Below are 22,079 nucleotides of genomic sequence, written 5' to 3' on the forward strand. Positions count from 1 at the left end.
GGTTTAAAATATTTCATACCGTCTTCAGTGGACGAGCTCAAATGAACCTAATTAAGATGAAGAAATCAAACTAAAAGCGAATATCAGTCAAACAGTTACTTTATTTATGTTCAGGTAAAAACAAGAACCTGATGCAGTAAATTATTGCAGATCTTAGAAACCAGCACATGAACGATTGGGCCAGGAAAGCATAGTGGCGCCCTCCCCTGGCCACAGACTGCAAGTGCACACCACGGTTTGTTCCAAGCCAGCAGTGCAGAGAAAAAAATAAACTACAGCAAGGAGGAAAAAAAAAATATACAATATAGAAAATTAAAATTAAAAAAGGTAACGCAGACATTCCCACCTCAAACAGGGTGTGAAACTGCATATATACTTTATTCCATAAATGAACTTGAAATGTTATCTGGCCATGAAACGATAAAATGAGACCAGCCAAATTTTGTGCCCAGCTACATTGTGTGTCCAGGGGGGTGCTCAAGAGTTTGGTCTAACAAGATTACCCTACAGGTCCGGTAGGGCCAAACAGAAAGACGCCAACTCCATCAAAGTCGGAACAAAACAAATTCACCTAATCAACACACTGGTTACAATTTTTATTTAAGCTGAAGCTCTCTAGGAGGAGGCCAGAATGCAATCTCAACCGGGGTAGATGGGCAGAAAAACAGGAAAAATAATATGATCAACACTACCTGATTCAACCAACTGCAGCAGTCATTTTCACAAGACACACACGAGGGGGGAGGAAGCTGAACCAAAATGCAACACACAATCCGGGGCCAATATAATACAGACCAGAATGCCAAGTGGTGAACTGAGAAAAGACATGAAAACAAAGAACTATCCTATCAAATGTGTAGAATGAGCAAAGTCTGCAAATTTGTCTGTACAAATGATCTTTGGAGCTAAAGTAAACCTAGCTTGCTCAATGAACCCTCCCCCCGCCCATTTCCTCCCCAACACCCAGTAAGTTGTCCACCACTCTGCAGAGGAGACATCCCTTTTTTTAAATATCACATTGCAATGCAATTTAAAATGTCACCCAGATGTTTTCATCTTTTTAACATTACTCATATACTGATATAAGTTTTTCTCTTTTTTTATATTTGAAGTCTTGAGTCATGGAACAACTTTCCTGTTTTTTTAACCTTTTTTTAATATATTTTTTGAGAGACAGGGCAGCAAATATATATTTAAAGTCTGAAGTTTTCTGCAAGCTGCTTCCTCTAACAAGGCCATGTCAATAGCCTTCATGTATGAGATTACAAAAAACTAAGGAAGTAATGATTTCATCAGTCGCTGTAGAAGGCATTTTAATGTGAGATGTGGCGAGATCAGGAAAGGTGGAAGGACTGCTGGCCCTCGCGAGCAGCAATCAACAGTTTCTCTCGCATGATCTCTATGCTGGAGTAGTCAGGCAGCTTCAGGTAGTTGACGCAGGTCATGACTGAAGGGAGGAAGTCGTCCGGGTTCTCCGTCGACTCAAATGTCTTCCTCACAATTGTCAAGGGAGGGTTCAGGCTCCGGAAACCTGACCAACAATGACAAGGCCCAGGTGAGTGAATGAATAACCACGTTTAGGTGAATTTAAATAGTGAAACTTCTCTTCACCTCCAACGGGCAGCCTTGGACTTCCTGTGACAAACTGCAGGAAGAGTCTCTGCTGCTCGGCATCGAAGCTGCTCAGCACCTCGAACAGGAACCGAATGGCACGACTAAAAACATGAGAAGCAGCAAATTAACATGAAATGTTTAAAAAGTCAACCAACTCACAGAGGTCAACTGTGTGGATTTTAACCAGACTGGCTGTAGGTTAAAGAGCTAAATAAAAGACAGCTAGACCATGGTGCGTGTCTAGCTCATTTTGTTAACTCCGCCTACCGGTTACTCGTAAACTGCTGCGTGCGACGCTTCGAATCTACTTAAGTTAGGTGAGAGAAAATTGAAACAGGCCTAGCCGTCGCTAGAAAGCAAGTATATTCTGGCCCTAATAAGGCAAGAAGGTAAGATTTGTTTTCATGTGTATTTATTAGTTTTCCCTGCATTCATTTACCACGGTGAAAGTTTTTTCCCCCCATACAAAAACACCAGTAGCACAGGAACGTTGATAATATCGGCTGAAGCAGCACCACGAAAACAACTAGATGTGCCTCTCCGCATGTTTGGTTCCGCCCCTGCTCGCTGCTACCACATAAACCACATAACACTTTTAAAACCAGGGAAACCCCGGATGTGCGCTCACCAAACAAATCCATCTAATGCGTTTCCTCCCAGCCGTGAGCATTTTCTCCTTTTAGACATAACTTATTCAACTGATGTCTGCACAGACATCAATATATGAGGTCTGTGGTTACCGGTAGGTTGTTCAAACAGCGGCCGGCTCTGGACTCTGATTGGTTCTTTTCTCGCCTAGTCCCACCTGTTCCATTTGCTGATTGGTTCTTTTTCCCCCATTCTCCCATCTTTTCTGTTTTCTGATTGGATTTTTGTTTGTCAATTTTTTTGTCTTATTTGTCGATGAAAATGTTGATTTGTCATAATTTAGACTTCATAGAAGTACAAACGTAGGTTTTCGTTTTGTTTGCAAAAATTCATTCATCACAAAAACAGAACACTGATTTTAAGGGCGAATCTGGTGTTCATTGGCAGAAGCCATCCCAGGATTCACCGGGAGAGGTTTGTTCTAATGGTGGACAAACAAGGAGACGATTAGTTCTGAATGTCCATACATTATATCTGGCAGTAAAAAATCTGTTAAAACTTTGTTCTTTTGCATATTTGCATTTTAAATACATTTGTCAAAAATAAGAATAATCCATTTAAACAAGCTCGTATAACGGGTCCCGTATTTCTCCATGTACTGCCACTAAGTTTAGTTTTAACTGCGTTTTAGCACCTGTCACCGTTGCTAGGCAACATGACATTTGAGGTAGGGGCGGGCGGGAATAAATATTAAGGCCAGACCTTCAAACTTTACAGCTGCTCAGTTCCAGTCTTAGTGCTGGAGAAAGGACCCGACCTACAGGGACCGGGTAGGACGGATCCTCACAAGGAAGCTACTCCTGAATTTGGATACAGCAATCACCTGCTTTTAAGGTGATGTTTTTCTCTCACTGGTAGAGTTACAATAAAATAAGTCACCTGTCATGGGTGTATCCATGATCTGGTCGACAACACTCCATCAGCGTCTTGACATCCCACGTCTCTGATTTACTGCCGCACAGCAACTGGTCCAGCTGTGAGACACGGAGACACAATGAATTAACAGATTAAACTAATCTGCAACTATAGTCCTGATTATTTTAGACAAAAACTGAAAATGAGAATTTTTTTAAATGAAGTAAGAGCAGAGAGTTCCTCACCTCCTCTGGATAGAAATACTGTAAGTGATGCAAGGGGAAGACTGACTCGAACCCTTCCCTGAATGACTCAAACTGTCTCGACACTCCTTCATTCAAAGTCCAGTACACCACCAACTACAAGGGGACAAAAGAGAGTAAGAGGGAAAAATAGCATCAATACAGTAGTTTTGTAACAGAGAGGCAGTAAAAAGTGCTCCACATACCCTGAGGTACTCCTCAAGGTTGTAGATGGTGACTGGGACATCTTTTCCACCCTTTTTCAACTCAATGTTTGGGAATCCTGGAAGAGTGAAGTCTAAACCCAGATCCTCCACTGAGCAGCCGTTCATGTTCAGGCTCTCCAGGGCCATCTGTAGGGCTTCTCTAGTCTGAACAGAACAAAAGCTCGGGTTAACAGCTAGTTAAGGTTTACAGCCTGAGGAAAATGTGGTGGAGAAATAAGGAATCATTATGGAAAGAGCATAATCAGATGATCTTTTACCTGTGATCGGTCTTGTTCCAACCTCTTCTTCTGACGGATGATGTCCTCTAGGTGCTGGATGGACTTGGCCACGCCAGGATCAATGTTGGTCAAGTCATGAGAGCTTATAGACATCTCATACCGCAGCATCCACTTATAAAAAGGAAGTCCCAACGGCAGATCCAGCTGGGAAAGAGGAGGAGGATGTTTACAGCACAGTAGCGGTGTTAATCACCAACTCAGACCCAACAGTTTCACATCAGAAGAAAAAGTTTTCAAAGAAAAACAGGAAATAAAAGCAGATAACAGAAGTCCTTACCAGTCTGAAGTCCATGATGGCTTTGGCCATTAACTTTCCTAAGAAACGGAACTTCATCTTGATTTTGGCTATATGTGCTGGTTTAGTTGTCCGACCAAAGGGAACGGCGAACAGTCCTCTGGAGTTGAACATGTACTTGGTGCCCTCTTGGTTTCCTGTGGAAGGTCACGGGTAACAACTAAAGTTAAACTGCAAGAATATTTAGGGAAAAAACTCCATTCCAGGGATCTTCAACACTTAAAATGCATGTGATTCATGAAGTTTCACCAATATCTGATCAGTGAACACATTCTATGACGAGCACAGTTAAAGATGACGCTACACTGTCATGAATTTGTTTTCATCTAAATGAGCAAAAGATCTGATTTCAGTTTAGTCTCAAGACTACTCCAACCTGTCAGTCAGGTTAAAACCCCAGAAAACACCAGCAGGACTTTCAGTAAAAACATAAAAGTCTTTGATTGTCTAAAAACATCTCCACATTGTGGTTGTACTAGTGTGTGAACATAAGCCATGTTCAACATGTGCTGCTTCAGTTTACAGCACAGAGGGTGGTACCTTTAGGATTGGAAAGAGTAACCTCTTCGCCCCTCCAGAGACCAAGATCTGCCCTCTGAAGCTCCTGGGATACCAGAGCGTAAAATTCCTGAGTGGGACCAAGACCTGTACCCACCTGGAGGAAGAGAAATGATTGTGATACAGATGTTTTCAGGGGTTTCTCCTAGTGCAGAACCTAGAAACATACCTCATTCTCATACTGAATCTCCAGCATGGCCCTGGAGCTGCCAAGGTCCTGCATTACAGACTCTGCCTGTTTTAAGAGGTCATCGCGGTTTATTGTTCTCTGCAAAAATAAGCTGAAGTAAATGAGAAGGCCAATGGCTGGTCAGACATAGAATGTCAATGAGCAACTATCACCTTTTTTCTGTCAAGGCGTGGTGCAACTCGGCTGTCCTGAGAGTCTGATTGGTTGATCTCAGGGTTTGTATCCAGCAAGCGCTGCATGGCTCTGTCTCGATCAAAGGCAGTTACGTAGAACAACATCTGCCGGGTGTCAAACGGGAAGAAGAAAGGGCTGCAGAGACAAAATAACCCTCGTCTGTGTGAACACTGCACAGAGTTATCGCTAGAAGACAATTTTCCCATTCCTCCCTTCACTCGGCACTACGGAAACACTTACCAGGTCTTTCCAAGCTCAATAAGCCAGGTAGGAATGTTCCCCGTCATGATGACCAGTGGGTCTTGAAGCTGACGGTTGGCTTTGGCAGTCAATTTACTGTTTATGAACTCTGTGGTGGGAATCACTTCCTTACACACGGCATTCTACAAAAAATAAAGATTGTATTAGGACATTAATCACCAGAGGTTCTCACAATAAATTAGAGATTGTAAATCTATGATTCTATTCATTTGTGTTGTGAGAGGGTGATGTAACGGAATGAAATGACTGTTTGCCCCTCTCCTCTGCACAGAACTAGTCTGCATGAAATATGGCCTCAAGGTCTCATGCATTCGCTTCTAACCTGCTTCTTTTCAGCTCAACAGAAGAATGAAGAATGGACTCTTTTCTTTTAATTAATCAAAGAATTCTATTTTTAATAAAGCTAATCAAGCAAAGTGTTAGTCAATAAATAAGATGTGACCAATCTGTGAAATCTAAATATTTATTACTTTATTATAATCCTATAGAATATAAAGGTACTATGACTTTAAATGTTCCAACAGGACTGATTTCACGTAGCGTTAAAAGACATGACACATTCACTGATCCAATCAGAATCTGCCAGATCTGACGGAGGCGTGGTTTTGGTGGTGTTTGGAAAATCTGTCACCTTTTCATTCGACCATAAACCAAAACATCCGAAGTATAAAACTATGCCACGTCATCTCTAACGCCAGTTCAAAGCGTTCTAGAGAAGTTGTCAGAGTGGCCAATCCGTAACTCTCCTCTTCAACCGAAAGAACCAAAAACAAGCTGGAAAATTCCTTGCTGTTCCAACTGCTGCAACGGTTCCTTTCAGAATAAAAGCTGAACCATCGAGACCCAGGTTTGGGTCTCACCAGACGCCAACAAAATTGTCATGACCCGGAAGTATCTCAAAGACTGGTCTGGTCGGCAACCGCTGCTTTTCCTACCGGCTTTGGTTCCAGAGAAGGTCAAGCTGGACCTCGACATTCCTGATCTAACGGGGACTTCTGCTAAGGGTAGGCCGACAAATGGCGTTGAATGTGTTTATGAATCTCCTAATCAAAGCTTAACGCAAAAACATCACCTTCAGCTCCCATCAGAATTAATCGCTTCTTCGGATTTGCCGGTTCTGAGCAACATTACACCTCACCCCATTCACCGTCTCATTCACCTTAGTTACACCATACATTTAGTGTTTAGAGTTAGTCTAGTTTAATTTGTTTAGTAATACATTTTTAAACTTTTAAACTTGACTCTCTCTTCTGTTGTCTCTGAGTGAATACGAAGCTGTTATCTAATCCCTGCATTAAAAAATTCCAATCTTCTGGATCAAAACAACCTCACAGATCCATAAGGTTGATTTCATATTTACTATGGAATCCTACGCCTTATGGCTTATTAAATAACATGTAATTTAAATCATTACAGTGACTTACTTCATATAAGTAGAACCAGTATCTACTGATGGATTGCAAGACCCTCAGCAGCAGGGTGACCTCCAAGGAAGGATCATCAAAGGTTATGGTCTCTGGTGGCTCTGTAGTGAGGTATGTTTCCAAGGGACTGGTGACGGTAGGACATACACCATCTGGGACAAAACAAATCAGGAAGAGATGATGCCAACGCGACCAACCACATGTTTGGTTTAAATTTGCATCCCAGCAACAGAACTAATGTTTTAAACTCGGTAGTACTGAGGGTTTTTGGCGTTCTCACCATGCCACAGCTCATCCTGCTTCTTGGCGTTGCGTGGTGAGGTTTTGGTGGGAGCTGTCTGAGCTCTGCCTCGCTTTCCACCCACAGCATCTTTGCTGCCATCCTCGTCTTCTCTCACAGGCTTATACCTGTTAAATAGCAGCACAGAACATTTTGTATCTTAATGGCTTTTTGAAGACTTCTTGAGCTTCACACTTGGAGCCACAATGTTCCCGGTTTAAATAAATAAAATACTTTTAAAAAGATGCAGCAAGTCTGTGTGGAAAAAGTACCAGCATCCCCGTCCAAAAACCTAAACTGACATTTAAAACTTAAATGTGATATTTGGGTGATGATAGAACCAATAAATATGTAAAATTATATTTTTTTACCATATCGTGTGTGTTTTGGTCCAGATTCCAGCTCTACCGAGTGGATTTGCCTCATCATCTGTTGACTCTCTCTCCTCCTCTGCCTGGAGACTGTACTGTCGAACAGCCTGGTAAACGGTCATGTTGTATGGTAGCAGGTGGTCTCCTATGTAGAACTGTAGTCTGTGACGCACGCTACCAGAATTGAGGAACTGTGCTGCCTGAAAGATCGCAGAACGACCAGTGCTGCATTAACTAATGAGCTCAAATGCAGATTCAAATGACTGTGTATAAAAACTTACCAGGGATTCGTCTATTTCATCATCTGAACCGTCATCATCACTGTCTTCATCCTCTTCCCTAATTCGTCCGTATCCTGCAGAGAAAGGAATTCCAGATTATTGATGTAAATTCTTCCAAAATTTCGATACACGGCTTTTGAATATCAATATGTCGCAGGAAAAAAAATTGCGATATATTACCATATCGATATTTTCTTACATCTACAACGAAAAGTAACCAAGTTACTCACCTCTGACCACGAGGTATCGTTCGATAGCTTGCACCAGGGCGAGGGGATCAATCTTCACAGGGCCACCTTTCCACTGTTTAACATTAGTGCAGTCTGGGTGTCTCTGCAGCTGACACTTGAGCTGATGTGTGTTGAAAAACTTCAGAGCCTGAGATCCCCTGAAGAAGAAAAAAAAATCGATCAGAGTTTAAAACACGGTAGACCACAGAGATGACCTGCAGAAGAGTAAACTAAGATTTGTGTTGAATCACCAACCTGCTGCCATTGCCATTGCCACTAGGGAAGTCGTGCACTTTGACAGGGAACTGCTCCATTTGGCTCAGACAGCTGTTCATCTTGTGCACAAGGGCCATGTAAGGTGCATTCTCTGTAGGATCCATACGACCTAATGGCTCCATTCCTGGAACCTGCAAACCACAGAGTGAAGGTAAAACACCATGTATTAAAACAGATCTAAGTAAATCACAGTCTAGATATTTCTACTTACCGGACAGCCGGTGAACACGTGGAGGAACCTCTTCAGCCGCACATCACGACTCAGCAAGTCTCTATCTGAGCTGGAGGTAAGGTAGACCAGCAGCTGTTTCACCAGTCCGCTGTGCTGGATCTCAAAAGATGACACATCAGACTCTGACACAATGATGGAGATCTCCTCTAGACACTCCAAACCACCATCCACCTGAGAAACCATAACAGAAATACCTCAGCTCTGCTGTGTAATAAACAATACACACAATATAAACACTATTCTTTCTGTGGTTTGTGTTTGGATTTCACTGAGGGTTATAACCCATTTGTAAGCCAATTATCTCAACAGCTAAACTTCAATACTATTTTTTTATTATGCAGCTGTACTCATAAGCTGTTACATCTTCCTTCTGTGACCTGGTTTCTAAGGGCTGACGTACAACAAAAACAAAACAAAATAAAAATACATGCATGTAACAAAACCCTGAAAAGGGCACTACAAAATGATTGAGGCAACCTTTTTGCTGCTTCATCATGTTTGGATTTATAACAAAACATTAAAAAAACATAATAAAATAAAAAGAAATGTGGCAGATTATGTCAGTTAATAAAAACATGTAGTGGTAACATCTTTGTGAACTAGGAGCCCACAGGTACCGCTTATCCTATATTGAAGAAAATAAAATAATCTGCTGTATTCCACAGCACTGTGAAGGCATGTCCATGGAGACGCATGTGGTCACTGTGGCTATAATCCCTGCTCCGGTACACTAACACCATGCATACAGGAGAGTTTCCTCAGAGTGTGTGTGTGTGTGTGGGTGGGTGGGTGGGGGTGGTGGTGGTGGTGGTGGTGGTGGGGGGGGGGGGGTCTCTGCTGTTAGTGGGACATTGGAAGATTGGGAGAGAAACTAAACTCCCAGTGAAACAAGTGAGGAAAACAAAAATTGACATGTTTACATTTGTTAGGTTGCTTGTATTTAGCAGGTGCTTTAATCCAGAGTGATTTACAACTGCAGATTAATCAATGCAGTTTATTACAACTGCAGATTAATCAATGCAGTTTATTACAACTGCAGATTACTCAATGCAGTTTATTACAACTGTAGATTACTCAATGCAGTTTATTACAACTGTAGATTAATCAATGCAGTTTATTACAACTGTAGATTAATCAATGCAGTTTATTACAACTGCAGATTAATCAATGCAGTTTATTACAACTGCAGATTAATCAATGCAGTTTATTACAACTGCAGATTACTCAATGCAGTTTATTACAACTGTAGATTAATCAATGCAGTTTATTACAACTGTAGATTAATCAATGCAGTTTATTAACTCGGCATGCTTGTTTTTTGGTCTACGGGAGGAGACCAGAGTATCTGCGAGGCAACAGTGCCACCATGCACCCATTTTCTGGCTGCAGTATAATCCTTTATCACATCTCGTGGAACAAAGCTAAACACCTTTGAGATATCACCCTGTCCTATTTAAAATATGAAAATGTTACAAATATGGTGTTTATGCGAATGGAAGAAGAGTTAAAAACATCAGATCAGATAAATATGTCTACATTATATCCCACCATGACCCTTCTCTAAAGTTGTATTACAGCCACATCCTTTAAAGCCGGATAATTCCTCAGATTTCTCATTCCTCCTATAAACGGTTCGAGAATATCAACTTCCCTTTTTATACAACTGAATCATTTTCTAGGAATAAAAACCTCTAAAAACCTTTGTTTTACTTCTTCTCTAACATCACATGTATGTTCAGTGATGTGTGCATTCAATGGAACGAGTGTCTTACCTGTATGTTGAGCTGCTCAGTGGCTGTGCAAAGTCTCTGGAGTACATTCAGCGCGGGGTTGCTGCCGTCCACATTTTCAGAGTTAAAGTAACGCTCCACAAATTTACTTGCCTGGTCTTTGATCCAGGCTTTTATTTTGTCTCTGCAATGCAAAACAAAAAAATGTGATAAAACATTTAATAAGTGTACTAATATGAGACTAGCAACGTTATTTCGTCATTGAACTGTTGTACCTGTTGTTTGAAATCGAGTCCTTGGGAGGCGCTCTTGCCAGGCCACTTACTCCAGCTGTGCGTGATGGTTCGGAGTTGGCGTTGTTGGTTTGAGCACCTAGTTTTCCCCAGGTTTTAGGATTGAGGCTGGCCAGGAAGGATGACTTGGGTGACTGAGTACTGGTAGGGCTCTTGGCTGCAAAGACCATTAAACAAATCGATTAAAAATTTAGAAACTCGAGCACAATATTCTGGGTTTTAGGTAGGAGGCATCTTAAACAAAAATGTCATCTCTATTTCTGAACGTGGGAATGTTAAAATAACACCACTCACCCTGATTGTCAGCTTTATCGTCATCTCTTGGTGGGGAGTATTTGGGTCTTCTGGGTCCTCTTTTTGGAAGTCGTTTTCTCTTAAGAACATCGCTTAACCGCCTTGGAGAGACAAAAATTATTATTGTATAAAAGAGAATTTCTGCAGCAAGTTTGGGGTTTGTTTGCTTGTTGTATAAACAGCTAACTGCTAACAGATTGAGATTCAACGTAGGGCTGTGCGATCTAACGATACAGGATCGTTAAGGATTATAAAGTGATGACGATCTACCAAAAGCTCGGAGATCGCAGAACCGTCTATTTACGTTCTATCACCTGTGCTATTATTTATGGACGCCTCTACCAGCACATTTTTTCTCAGCTGAGTCGCGTTATCTTTTGTCTGCTTCTGTCGGCACGACAGACACACCAAGAGCAAGTTTAAGGCAGCGTGTTTAGAGCTGAAGTAAATAACCTAACAATCAATGCATTAAGATGCGGACATAAGTGATTATGAAACTTTGAAGAAACACACCGTACTCGATTATAGCGGCTAGCTGCTAGCATTAGCTACTAACTTGCTCCGTCTCTAAGCAGTCATTAAGTGTATTCTCACATGTCTGCTCAATCAGGGAACCTCTGAGTCAATGTTCTGATCTAAACATTGAGTTTAGCTTTGTGGCTTTTATTATTTGGAGACGTTTGTGTGTGTTTTAGTGAGCCTTTTAACCGTGGCTGCTGACCGGGGCTTTGTTTATGCCAAACCCCACGTAATCAGGAAACAGCTACGGAGAGCAGTGAGGGACAAACAGTGAGTGTAATAGGGAGTGTAATCCTAACTAGAGAGTGCATGAGATGAGGATACATCATGAATTTAGCTTAACATGATAGAAATTTTTCTCTGGACAAGAAAATATTACTGGTAACATTGTGGATATGAGCCACCTCTAGATAGAATTTAAATTATTTTACATTAATTATAAATATGTAATTAAATGAAAGTGCCTGTGGGGCATTTGAGACATGTATCTCTAACTCTTAACAATATAGATGGATGGAATGGAATTTTAATATTTTTTTACGATTCTGAAATCGTTTATCCTATTTTCTGTGAAGGGGTATGACTTTAAATTGATGTATTTTAATGATGAATAATTTCAAAAACATCTGAATTGTCAAAATAGAAAAAAAATCATGATAAAACTGATTGTGATTTTGTAAAAACAAATTTGTGATATGAATTTATTTCCCCCATATCACCCACCTTTACTTCAGCTGTGTTTTACGCATGTTTAAAAACATGTTTTTACAGAAAGCTGCATGAGCCATCTCACTCACCCTTGTGGGCTGAGGTCCAGGGAGTCATCCATAGTGTGCTGGAAGCTGGGAGAGCCCAAGTCAGGAGCTGCATTGTTAGCAGACGTTGTGGATGCATTACTGATAGTCGTAGTACAGAGACTAGTAGTACTACTAGAGCAGGCTTTTGGGGGACTAGTGACAAGAAAGCTCTCCGACTCAGCGAGGTTCTTCACCTGGTGCATTACGCCTGAAAGAGAAGTTAAGGACAAAAGTTAAGATCGCTATGGAATGTTGTGAGTTTTGTTCCTTTTGGCACGGCTCCTCAAAGCCGGAATTGGTTGCAGAGGTTTCAGTACCTTCTCTTCTGAAATAGACACTGAAGACATCGGGGAGCTTCTGCATAAGAATTTCAGCCATCTGCAGAGAACCTACAACAATCTTCAGGTCCTGGCTGGAGAGCATGGAGGCAATGTGACTGCCAGAGAGAAAACCACAGATGTTTTTAAGTTTAGACTTTTATTAAACCAACAAACACTTAAAATCACATTCAAAGGAGTGCTTAATTTAGCCCCATTGATAATTTCTTTGGCCTAATAAATTTGAGTTCAAAGGCCGCGTCGAGCTCTAACAGTTGAACCTGAGGGAGTGAAAGTGGTGCCATTACCTGGACACAGCATGGTTCCTCAGCACATCCTTCAGCAGCTCTGCATCAGCAAAGTAGATGATCCTGAGGATGGCTCTAAGGCACTTGTGTCGAACGGCAGGGCCAGCTGATGAGCTGTACACCTCATACAAGACCCCAAACAGTGTTTTAATAAAGCACTTGGCCAGTTCAGGATCCTCCTTCATCAACTGGGCTCGTGCATCTTCTCGACGGACCTCTTGGTGACTCCCTAAAAGAAAGCCAGGAATATTTCAGATTGGGATCGTCCCATAGAATGCTGCTGTTGAGTAGGGCTGAACGATTTAAGGAATAAAGACTGAATTACGATTTTTCAGAAATTGCCGTTTCAGTTCTACTCTAATTTTCTTTAAATCCAGCTTCAACACAATGTTCCCCAAACGATGACGCATTTCATGTGCTAACTGGATTTACATCGACTCCCCAACAGTTTGTGCAATCAGAAAAAAACGGTTTATAACGGTGCACTTTTAATTCCACAGTGTTATTACGGTAAGTTGTTTTCTGTTGTTGCAGGAAACGAGAGATTTGGTCTCCAAGTCTTGAAATCGCTAATTTCAACTGAAAACGATTGTTCAGCCCAACTGCAACAGCTCAGCCGGGTGGAGGCTGCAACAGAACACCGTTGACACATAAATGTACAGAGTTGAATAGGAGAACTCAACTCAGATCTTTCTACTTCATTACCAAATGCATCTGCTTCAGTGAAAATGTGCCTTCATTACACGAGTATTTCAGTACAATTGTTCAAAAAACTAAACAGTCTCAGACTTCCCATCTAAATTTAAATGAATCAACGTGCAATCACCGTAAGACCATCCAAAATAAAATAAAAAACCCCACCAAGTGTTTTTGGTTTCTTCTAAAATAAAACACATTCACACAAACCTAATTGGCAAAGACCTGCATTACCTGTATTGGGGTTAGCAAGAGGATTAGGCTTCCTCTGGATACCACGTGCTGTACCTGTATCTTCATTTATCTGCTGCATAGAGTTGAAGTCAATTGTGTACACACGGCCCAGAGTCGACAAACTGATCTCATCTTCCCCGTTCTGATGGGCCGTCTGCGATCAAACAGACGGTAAAATTTTCATACTTGCAATAATTACGGCTGCTGGGGTTCTGAAACACCCAACTTGCAGGTGAAGGGACTTTTACCTCAATGATGCGGCTGTCAATGCGGTTGTAAGGATGCCACAGGCCCCGGTCATCCCTCCACTGCCAGATAGCACCTTCTGTTGTTTGGGCGCTGCCCTTTTTCAGCATTACATCAACGGCAAAGATGCCCTCTCTGGGAAGGCAGGGCATCAGCTCACTGAACAGGAGGGGAACAGAGGAGTGATTTCAGAAAGCTACAAAAAATTTGTTTAATTTTAGTTAAGCGATGAAGAGTAAAGCTAATTTTTCTTTTATTTCAATGATTCATGTTCAAGGACATTGTTCCAGGCACATGTATGAGTGAAGGATCATTGAGTGGTTTAAGATAAACTAACTTTAAATCAACATGGAATAAGATTTTCTAAATCTCAGTTTGCATAATTTTAAAGTTAAATCCCAAAAATTCCACTTTTACCACACTGTCGAGCATGACCTAAAGACTGAGACTTTACCATATGAGGGAGGTCAGTTCATAGAGCTCCTGGGGGCTTCTGGGAACTAGCTCAATCTGCTCCTGGCAGCTGCCGTTTGAGGCACCACACAAGAGGAAACGGAGAGTTTCTGCTATGTCTGTTCAGAAAACAAAAACATTCATGTTTATTCGCCCTTTTAAACAATTCCTATGGATATTTGTTAACTGGACACAAAGTAGAGTAAAAATGCCCTGAAAACCAAAAAGCGCTGATGAAGAGTAAACTGTTAATGACATTTTCACAACAATGTATTCAGCTGATGTCAGAATGCAACCACAGGAGGGAAAAACACAAGATCTGTTTAAAAAGCACTCATAGTAACATCTTCTCTTCTTACTCCAGGTAATAAAAAATGAGAAAAAAAATACACCAATATGTGGAGCACACACTTTGTTTCATAAGCTGGACCGCCAGGCTCGGACAGTTGGAGCACATCAACGAAAGCATGCGTACAACCATGATGAACATCCCGGAGCTCAGAACAGGAGGAGTCACAACCAGCAGCTGCTGGATGTTGGTCAGCAGGTCCCGGGATGCCACCTGCTGCAGCAGGTTCTGTTGAATCAAACGCAGGCAACGTTACACGTTTACCACTGGATGGGAACCCAATTTATTGATAGATGGTAAAACCACAAACTACTGACAGAGAAGTTCAAATACAAACAGAAAAACATACCTCTTCATGTTGAAAGTTGTCTACCAGTCTTGCAAAACAGAGGCAAGTGCTTTCCACAGACTTTTTATCCTGAAAAAGAACCCAAGTAGGATTTTTAATCATCAAGAAAATAACTAAATAAAGCTGTCACTCAAGGACATATATTACCAGCCATTTACCCTTTAAATAAAATTACAGCCCATAAAAAAATTTCTCTACCAATAAATAAGTTCAAAGAAACAGCCTTGAATTGTAGTTTTTCCACAGGTCCATTTTATTCCTGTTCTTCATCCAGATATCAGGAGACAGGCGTAACATTCTGTTTTACGTAGTAAAAAGGAGTTGAAAGGGTGATTTGAGGAACCCAATGAGGAGTAGTAGGACACACAATGGTTTCAGTTTAGAAGGTTTGGTTGCAGGATGTGAGGATATCTTCAGCTGGCAGTCAAATGAAAGTAAGTTTCATTCGTCTGCTGTCGGTTTGAAGATGTGAAGCGGCGTCCTGGCGATGACGGCTGCGTTCAATAATGAAAGTTAAAAGTCGTTTTTAGGTTTCCTTCTGTCTTTTAAGGTCAGATTCCTACCATAGGAATTTGAGCATTTGTTATGATGTGTAACCATGGCAACAAGCTGGTTTACAATCGGGACCAGCTGATTAACATTGGAAAGGCTGAAATAATACCTCAACTGAAGCCACAAATCCCAAATGAGCTAAAATGTAAGAAGCGTGGGTGCAGAGCGGGAGCAAAACGGAGACAGAGAAAGAGGAAATTCAAACCATCTCTTCCATCGATCATAATGGGCAATGTGAGATCACTGGCCAACAAGATGGATGAATTCCAAGCCCTTTCAAGGACTCAGCCAGAGTTTCGGCAGTTTCGGAACCACTGGAGGATATAATGCAAAGAAGGATTCTTCAGAGAATCAAGAAAATGATGGACAACCCTGAGCATTCTCTTCACAAGACTGTCCGACAACAGAAGAGCGTCTTCAGTCAGAGGCTTCTTCAGTTTGGCTGCAACACTGACCGCTACTGGAGATCCATCCTGCCAACAGCCATTGTAATATACAACAACTCTTTGATGACTTGATTATTATTATTATTCTGAGCTACTACAGCAATCAATTTCCCTCTGGGACTAATAAAGTATTTTTGAATTGAATGTGAATTGAATAGAGTGGTTAACAACCTCATTGGTTGGTAAAACAACTTTTTGAAGGGTCGGATTGTTTACGTTTTCCAGCTCCTTCGCACCACGCTGCTGCTCGCAGAGGAAATGAAAGACTCAGCAGTTCCTGAAGGCGGGGTGAAATAGTGTGCACAGGTGCGCAAGTAATTGCAATCAGGGCGGAGGCTGAGAGAATGAGTTGTGGGGAACCATGCGACGCTGTGACAGCCACAGGTTGTTACACATTAACACTCAAAAATGGAGTGAAGAGAAGGAAAAAAAAACCTTATTAAACCTCTCCCCAGTTTATCAAAAATCAATACATTCAAATCAAAATATTAACCCTCTAGGGTCCATGGACGCATGGATGAGTCTTTTGAACAGGTCTGACGCTGGGACGTTGTAGCAGCAAGACTCTGCCTCCCTGAGTTTCGGTTTCAATTCAGCTTTAAAAAGGAGATTATAAACTACACCCCAGTTTTTAAATTTTGTTAATAGGCAACGTAAAAGCGGAGTTATCCGAAACTAAAAAACGACCTATTTTTAGACAATATGTTAACTTGTCAAAACAGCAGTTTAGTAATCCGTGAGAGGGAATGTGCTTGTGAACATAAAAAACTCACAAAAACATGAGATCCTTTTGCTGTTGGTAGAAGTCTCACATATTCAATTGATAAAAAGTATCATTATGTAGCTGAGAGCAAGAGGAAGGCTGTGCGAGTAACGAGATGTGCGCAAAAAGGAGCCGCTTCACGGGGAAAGGAGTGGCGCGAACTGAGTAACAACAAACAATTAGACAGATATTGATGGTAAACTTCATATTTTGGAGCGATCCGGACAGATATGTTGTCTCTGCAGTTTAGTAGGCTTTTATTAGGCTTATATAAAGGATGATGAGAAGGATAAATGTCCACCAGGCAGTTCAGATAGCACGGCTGTTTTTTGAACTGGAAGCAGAGGAAGTGGACGGAGACTCAAGCCGGAGTCTGAGGCAAACAGGATGTTGATGACGATACTGCAGATCCATCCTTCCTCATACAAGAGTTGGGTCATGATGAGGTAGAGGATGAAGGCAGAGATCCAGCTCCTCGGAGATCCAACAAGAGTGGGCGGCGCCGCGCAACTGTCAGATCTCGACTCCGCGGCGTGAGACAGCGCCACTAACCACTCCAAAATGTAGGGCTGCACAATATATAGAAAAATTATCGTCATCGCGATAACAGGACGTGCGATAGGCCCATCGCAAAACACGGCAAAAACAGCGATAAATGTTTGGTTCAAACATTTCCATCCGTGTCATACATCAGCTTTTTGTAAACCAGCTCTGTTTTTTATGCGGAAGTATTATTTGACCGATCAAATGTAGTCCTTCTGATATGCGGCCAATCAGATGGTCCCGTTCACGTAATACGCCCGCCCCCTACATAGACCCTTTAGGAAAGCAACACCCGAACAGAGTTAGCGGCGCTGTTCCCTTGTTCGTCATGCTGGCTCAGATTAACGAACGCACTTTGTGCTGAGGTTTATGGAATCAGCGCTGCCTTCAAACGTGAACGTGGCTCCGCTCGGTGTCGTTAATCATTTTTACCGGGCTGACTCCGACATGTGCCGGTGAACCAACCCACCTTCATGTCGCTAATGTTAGCCCCAGGCTCCGGTTAGCTTCCAGCTAAAAGGCTACAGCACTCTCCTCCCAGTCCCACCCTGCTAAAGAGGGCCTGGAAAAGTTCCCCCACACATCAAAGTGATTTTTCATTTATGAGCTTTTGTAACCTTGTTAATCAGGATAGTTGATTTGCTGCTGCACATAAACTGTCAGTCAGAAGCTCTGCTAGCCGGTTATCTTAAGAGGAGCTAGTTCAATTTGTGCTTGTTATCAGAATCATAGTTGCAGTTTCATCATCTGAGCTGCTTTTTAAGATCTAGGTAAACTTGTTCAATTTGGGGTTAAAAACAAACGTAGTTTTTTGCCAGTTCCTCTTCTGAAAGGTAGACAATTGTTTTTCTCTTTCCCTCAGAAAATCTCAATACTCTCCTAGTTTGGCCCAGCACAGTTCACTTCCCAATTACAGCAACAGCCTTATAACATAACCACATAAGTGGAGAAAATGTTCAGTAGCAATGAGAGAATTTGCTGTTGCATTTAAGTGATGTTAACTATTATTTAACATTTAAACTTATTTTCAGATTTTTTTTATTCCAAAAACCCTGGTAAGGGATGTTTTTCTGTATTTGGAGCATCAGAAAAAGCTTTATGGTGGAGGTGATGTTTTAAAGTCACTGAGAAACTGCATGCATGCAGTTTGTTGTTTTGCTGCTAATACAGTAGCAGGTGCAGCTGCATATTTTTGCAATAAAAATATTATGTTGTAATGGAATTCATGCATTAGTTTTTGTTTGCTTTGAACCCAGAGCAGACGTCACACGCCAGACGACATCAACACAGAATACTTTAGTATTTGTTCATTTATCGCGAGTAATATCGATATCGCAATATTAAGCACCGTTATCGAATACCGCAGGTTTTCCTAATATCGTGCAGCCCTACCAAAATGCATGTACATTATTGCCAAATTAATAAAATAAGTATAAATTCAGATAGTCCAGGTTGTCCTGAAAAAAATGATACCCCATAAGGCAATATTTATTGTTTTTATTAGAAAATACAAAAGAAAAACCAAAATGAGTCAAAAACAGTGATTTACACCCTGGACCCTAGAGGGCTAATCATTTTTTTTTTTATTGTTATTTGCTATATTTAGTCATATTTTTTATAAATGTATAGTCTAGATTACCATTCTAAATTATAAAAAACATTTGTCATACATGTTAGTTGGTTTCACAGTAAAATGAACAACTTTTTTCCAATTCAGATTATATGTTTTTGAGTGATTTAAGGTCTAATATGCAACCCCTTTAGGTCCAAATATAAAAAATAAGTATAAATTCATAAAGTCCAGGTTGTGCTGAAAAGATTGATACCACATAAGGCAGTGGTTATGTTTTTGTTTTGGAAATACAAAAGAAAACTCTAAATTAGTCAAAAATGGCAAATTACACCCTGGACCCCAGAGGGTCAACAGTTCTTCTAAATGTTTTTCCAACTTAAGGTACTTCAACACAAATTATTGATTAACGTTTGTGCATGTGCCCAAGCTTACATACAAATATAGCTTATAAACCGATCTAACATAGGCAACAATAATTATACCACACTTAGAAAGAATGAATCAAAATAACGAATAAAAAAATAAATAATCAATTAAAAGACCGAAAAATATTTTAAGTAAACAAATAAGCAAAAGAGACCTTTTTAAAGTATGAAATACTAATTCAAGGTCGCTTTAGTTATGGTTTACTGTCAGCAAATACGAACAGCTGAGGGCAGGGACATAAAAATAAATAAATGAATAAATTAATTAATAAAATAAACACAATATTGTCCATTTACCAACTGCTACAAGTCGAGTGTCCTAAGTTTCCATTTCATACACTGTGAAAATCCTCATGCAGTGTTCTGTGATGCTGCTTCAAACCACATTGAGGTTGGACGTATTAAACTTTCCTGGTTCTGTTCCACCACGGGAAACTTGTGCATGGCAAATGTTGCACTGAGCCACACCGTTGTATAGACTAACAAAAAATACTGTCACACAGCTGACATTGCTCCTTGCTGCTTTGCTAGCATGCACTGTTCTGATCAAATGGGATTTGCATACTGGATCTGGGTGCTGCTGGAATGAAATTTAAAGCTAAACAGACAGCTTATATCAGAGATTTATGATGCAGTCCGATATAATCCAATAGTATTTTTGGGCCAATATCAATATTGGAACGGGACATCCCTAAATAATTGTAGACCCTTGTTTCTAATTAATAGTTCTCATTAATTTAATATACAAACACTTACTTGGTGTGTGAGTCTCTGAGTCAGCAGTGAAAGAGAATCATCAACAAAGTGGAACTCATCTGGGGTGATGCTCTGGCAGCAGTTGGCTGCGATGGCCAGGGCATTCCTCTGAGCGTTGATGCTAAAGAACTCCAGATAGACCAGGCAGTCTGCTATACCACCCTGAGAGGTGACATGGTTTGAGTTAGTGGTCAGAGGGAGAACTGGTTCAAGAGATATACTACAGCGGTAAAAAACACTTACAGCCTGCAAAATGGCTTTGCTGTGTCGTCTTGACAGCATTTCCAAAGCAGTCAAGGCCTGCTCTGCTACATCAATGAACTGGATCACCTGAAGCTACAGGCAAGAAGGCGGTACAAACCGTTAGTGTGAAAAAGTATAAAACTATAAAGTGTTGATGGACTGTGTTGCAAATTTACTTTTTCCAGGAAGACAGGAATAGCATCAACAACCACGGCAGAAGATCGAGGAAGGGCCTCCATCATGTACGTGAGGGCTCGTGAAGCATGGTTCATCTGTGTCCAGAGAGGAAGGCATGAGTAGGATCAGTTTCATCATTTAAAAAAAGAGTTACAAATCCTTCATTTACACTGACAAAGGTTTTGTACTCACAATTTCAAAGTTATGCTCCATCTGTAACAGTGTGATCTGTCAAAGTTAAAAGTATTAAACTTTAAAGAGGCGTTATGGAAGTTTGACAGCCAAAACATGTATAGAAATAATAAATTTCTTCTTCATACATTCTCCTACAATGTCCTGGTCCTGTAGAATGAGCCCTGGCATTTTTACTGTGATTGCCTGTTTTTCTGTAAAATCACAGAAAAAGAGAGCTGCTCGGGTCGAGCAGGCTGCTTCATGCGCGTTCACGCTCAGGCATAGCCCGTAGCATTTGCTATCAGTAGCTTTAGCAGCAGACAGTGAGGCAGTGCCAACTCAGCGACTTTGTCGCTGTTCCTAACGCCTAGTGATGATCCTAGCTACATTTATGAGGACCCTTAGCTACTTTCTTCTAGATATTTCCTGCAAATTAGCAACAAAATTGCCATTTTCGCTCCGAACCGTTCTTTGAACGTTGTTTCAGCTGTCATCAAGGATATAAACATTACAGATACAAAAAAACGTTACTCGTCCTATAGCTCACTCAATAAGACGGCGGACTCCCGTGCGGAAGACCCGGGTTCGATACTGGGTGTGAACATAGTTTATGTAGAATTAATTTTTTACATTAATGGTATATTTTTTTACAGTAAGACGCCCAAATTTTTATTTGAGACTCGCCGAACGGCATTGAATTCACAGATAAAAAAGATGTGGGTTCAACTTTCATTTTGGAACAATTTTTCAAGCAAGGGAAGGGAATGATCTGAACATGCAGGAGGACTGACCCATCTTAAACCTTTGTCTGCTGTGCTGAAGAGAAAGGTACAAAACCAAATTATCTCATTAATTAGCTGCGCGTTCTCCTGTCCTCCGGGCCACACACACACACAGGACTGTCTCAGCTGTTATTTTCGTTAAGGAGTGTGCACGTACAGCATGCGCGCCTCGTGCACGAGCCTACTATTGAAGCTGCCGTTATGCTTTTGGCCTGAGGGGGCAATCGCGAGCAGAAAAATTCAAAACTCCGTAAAGTCCCTTTAATGATAAATTTGCATTTTCTTTTTGCTAAGATGAATACATTTTCATAACAGGATGTTAAAGATGTTATACTAAGCAAATGAGTGGATTGGTGTGATAGAGCTGCACACTTAGGGATTAAACACCAATGGGAATGAGACTTACCAAAGCAGGTACCACGCTCTTGACAGGAAATCCACCCAGTGTTTCCTCATTGCCCATCACCAGTAACTGACACATCTCTATAGCAGCTTGGAGCTGCTGAGACTCATCACCAGTGGCCTGAAGGCCCTGCAGCAGCTGCTGAGCCTTGGAGCCTGAAAACAAGGGTATGATTGATTCAGTAAGAGAGATTTTTTTTTTATTGTGTTAAGACTAATACT

General features: G+C 41.1%; 1 protein-coding gene across 5 annotated transcripts in view; it reads right to left on the minus strand.

The window, feature by feature from the left end:
* Positions 1–581: 581 nt before the first annotated feature.
* Positions 582–22,079, minus strand: part of trip12 (thyroid hormone receptor interactor 12) — a 47,226-nt gene continuing 25,728 nt past the window's right edge. For 4 of the 5 annotated variants that reach the window (XM_015951767.3, XM_015951765.3, XM_015951764.3 and 1 more), the window contains 34 exons: positions 21,862–22,013; positions 20,692–20,727; positions 20,499–20,594; positions 20,323–20,415; positions 20,080–20,241; positions 15,022–15,090; positions 14,735–14,900; positions 14,325–14,442; positions 13,873–14,029; positions 13,625–13,778; positions 12,695–12,923; positions 12,387–12,505; positions 12,070–12,277; positions 10,754–10,854; positions 10,442–10,616; positions 10,209–10,350; positions 8,416–8,607; positions 8,184–8,335; positions 7,929–8,086; positions 7,699–7,772; positions 7,418–7,617; positions 7,047–7,174; positions 6,767–6,918; positions 5,322–5,464; positions 5,060–5,216; positions 4,887–4,985; positions 4,700–4,814; positions 4,142–4,296; positions 3,844–4,008; positions 3,566–3,730; positions 3,363–3,476; positions 3,142–3,236; positions 1,612–1,715; positions 582–1,531 (listed from right to left, as the gene is read on the minus strand). In XM_015951767.3, the coding sequence (XP_015807253.1) occupies positions 1,335–1,531; positions 1,612–1,715; positions 3,142–3,236; positions 3,363–3,476; positions 3,566–3,730; positions 3,844–4,008; positions 4,142–4,296; positions 4,700–4,814; positions 4,887–4,985; positions 5,060–5,216; positions 5,322–5,464; positions 6,767–6,918; positions 7,047–7,174; positions 7,418–7,617; positions 7,699–7,772; positions 7,929–8,086; positions 8,184–8,335; positions 8,416–8,607; positions 10,209–10,350; positions 10,442–10,616; positions 10,754–10,854; positions 12,070–12,277; positions 12,387–12,505; positions 12,695–12,923; positions 13,625–13,778; positions 13,873–14,029; positions 14,325–14,442; positions 14,735–14,900; positions 15,022–15,090; positions 20,080–20,241; positions 20,323–20,415; positions 20,499–20,594; positions 20,692–20,727; positions 21,862–22,013 (4,742 nt within the window). In that variant the 3' untranslated portion in view covers positions 582–1,334. The remainder of the gene's footprint in view (positions 1,532–1,611; positions 1,716–3,141; positions 3,237–3,362; positions 3,477–3,565; positions 3,731–3,843; positions 4,009–4,141; positions 4,297–4,699; positions 4,815–4,886; positions 4,986–5,059; positions 5,217–5,321; positions 5,465–6,766; positions 6,919–7,046; positions 7,175–7,417; positions 7,618–7,698; positions 7,773–7,928; positions 8,087–8,183; positions 8,336–8,415; positions 8,608–10,208; positions 10,351–10,441; positions 10,617–10,753; positions 10,855–12,069; positions 12,278–12,386; positions 12,506–12,694; positions 12,924–13,624; positions 13,779–13,872; positions 14,030–14,324; positions 14,443–14,734; positions 14,901–15,021; positions 15,091–20,079; positions 20,242–20,322; positions 20,416–20,498; positions 20,595–20,691; positions 20,728–21,861; positions 22,014–22,079) is intronic. The other variant, XM_015951766.3, reaches the window with a different exon arrangement.

The sequence above is a fragment of the Nothobranchius furzeri genome, chromosome 13, assembly GCF_043380555.1.
Source record: "Nothobranchius furzeri strain GRZ-AD chromosome 13, NfurGRZ-RIMD1, whole genome shotgun sequence".
Taxonomy (NCBI): Eukaryota; Metazoa; Chordata; class Actinopteri; order Cyprinodontiformes; family Nothobranchiidae; genus Nothobranchius; species Nothobranchius furzeri.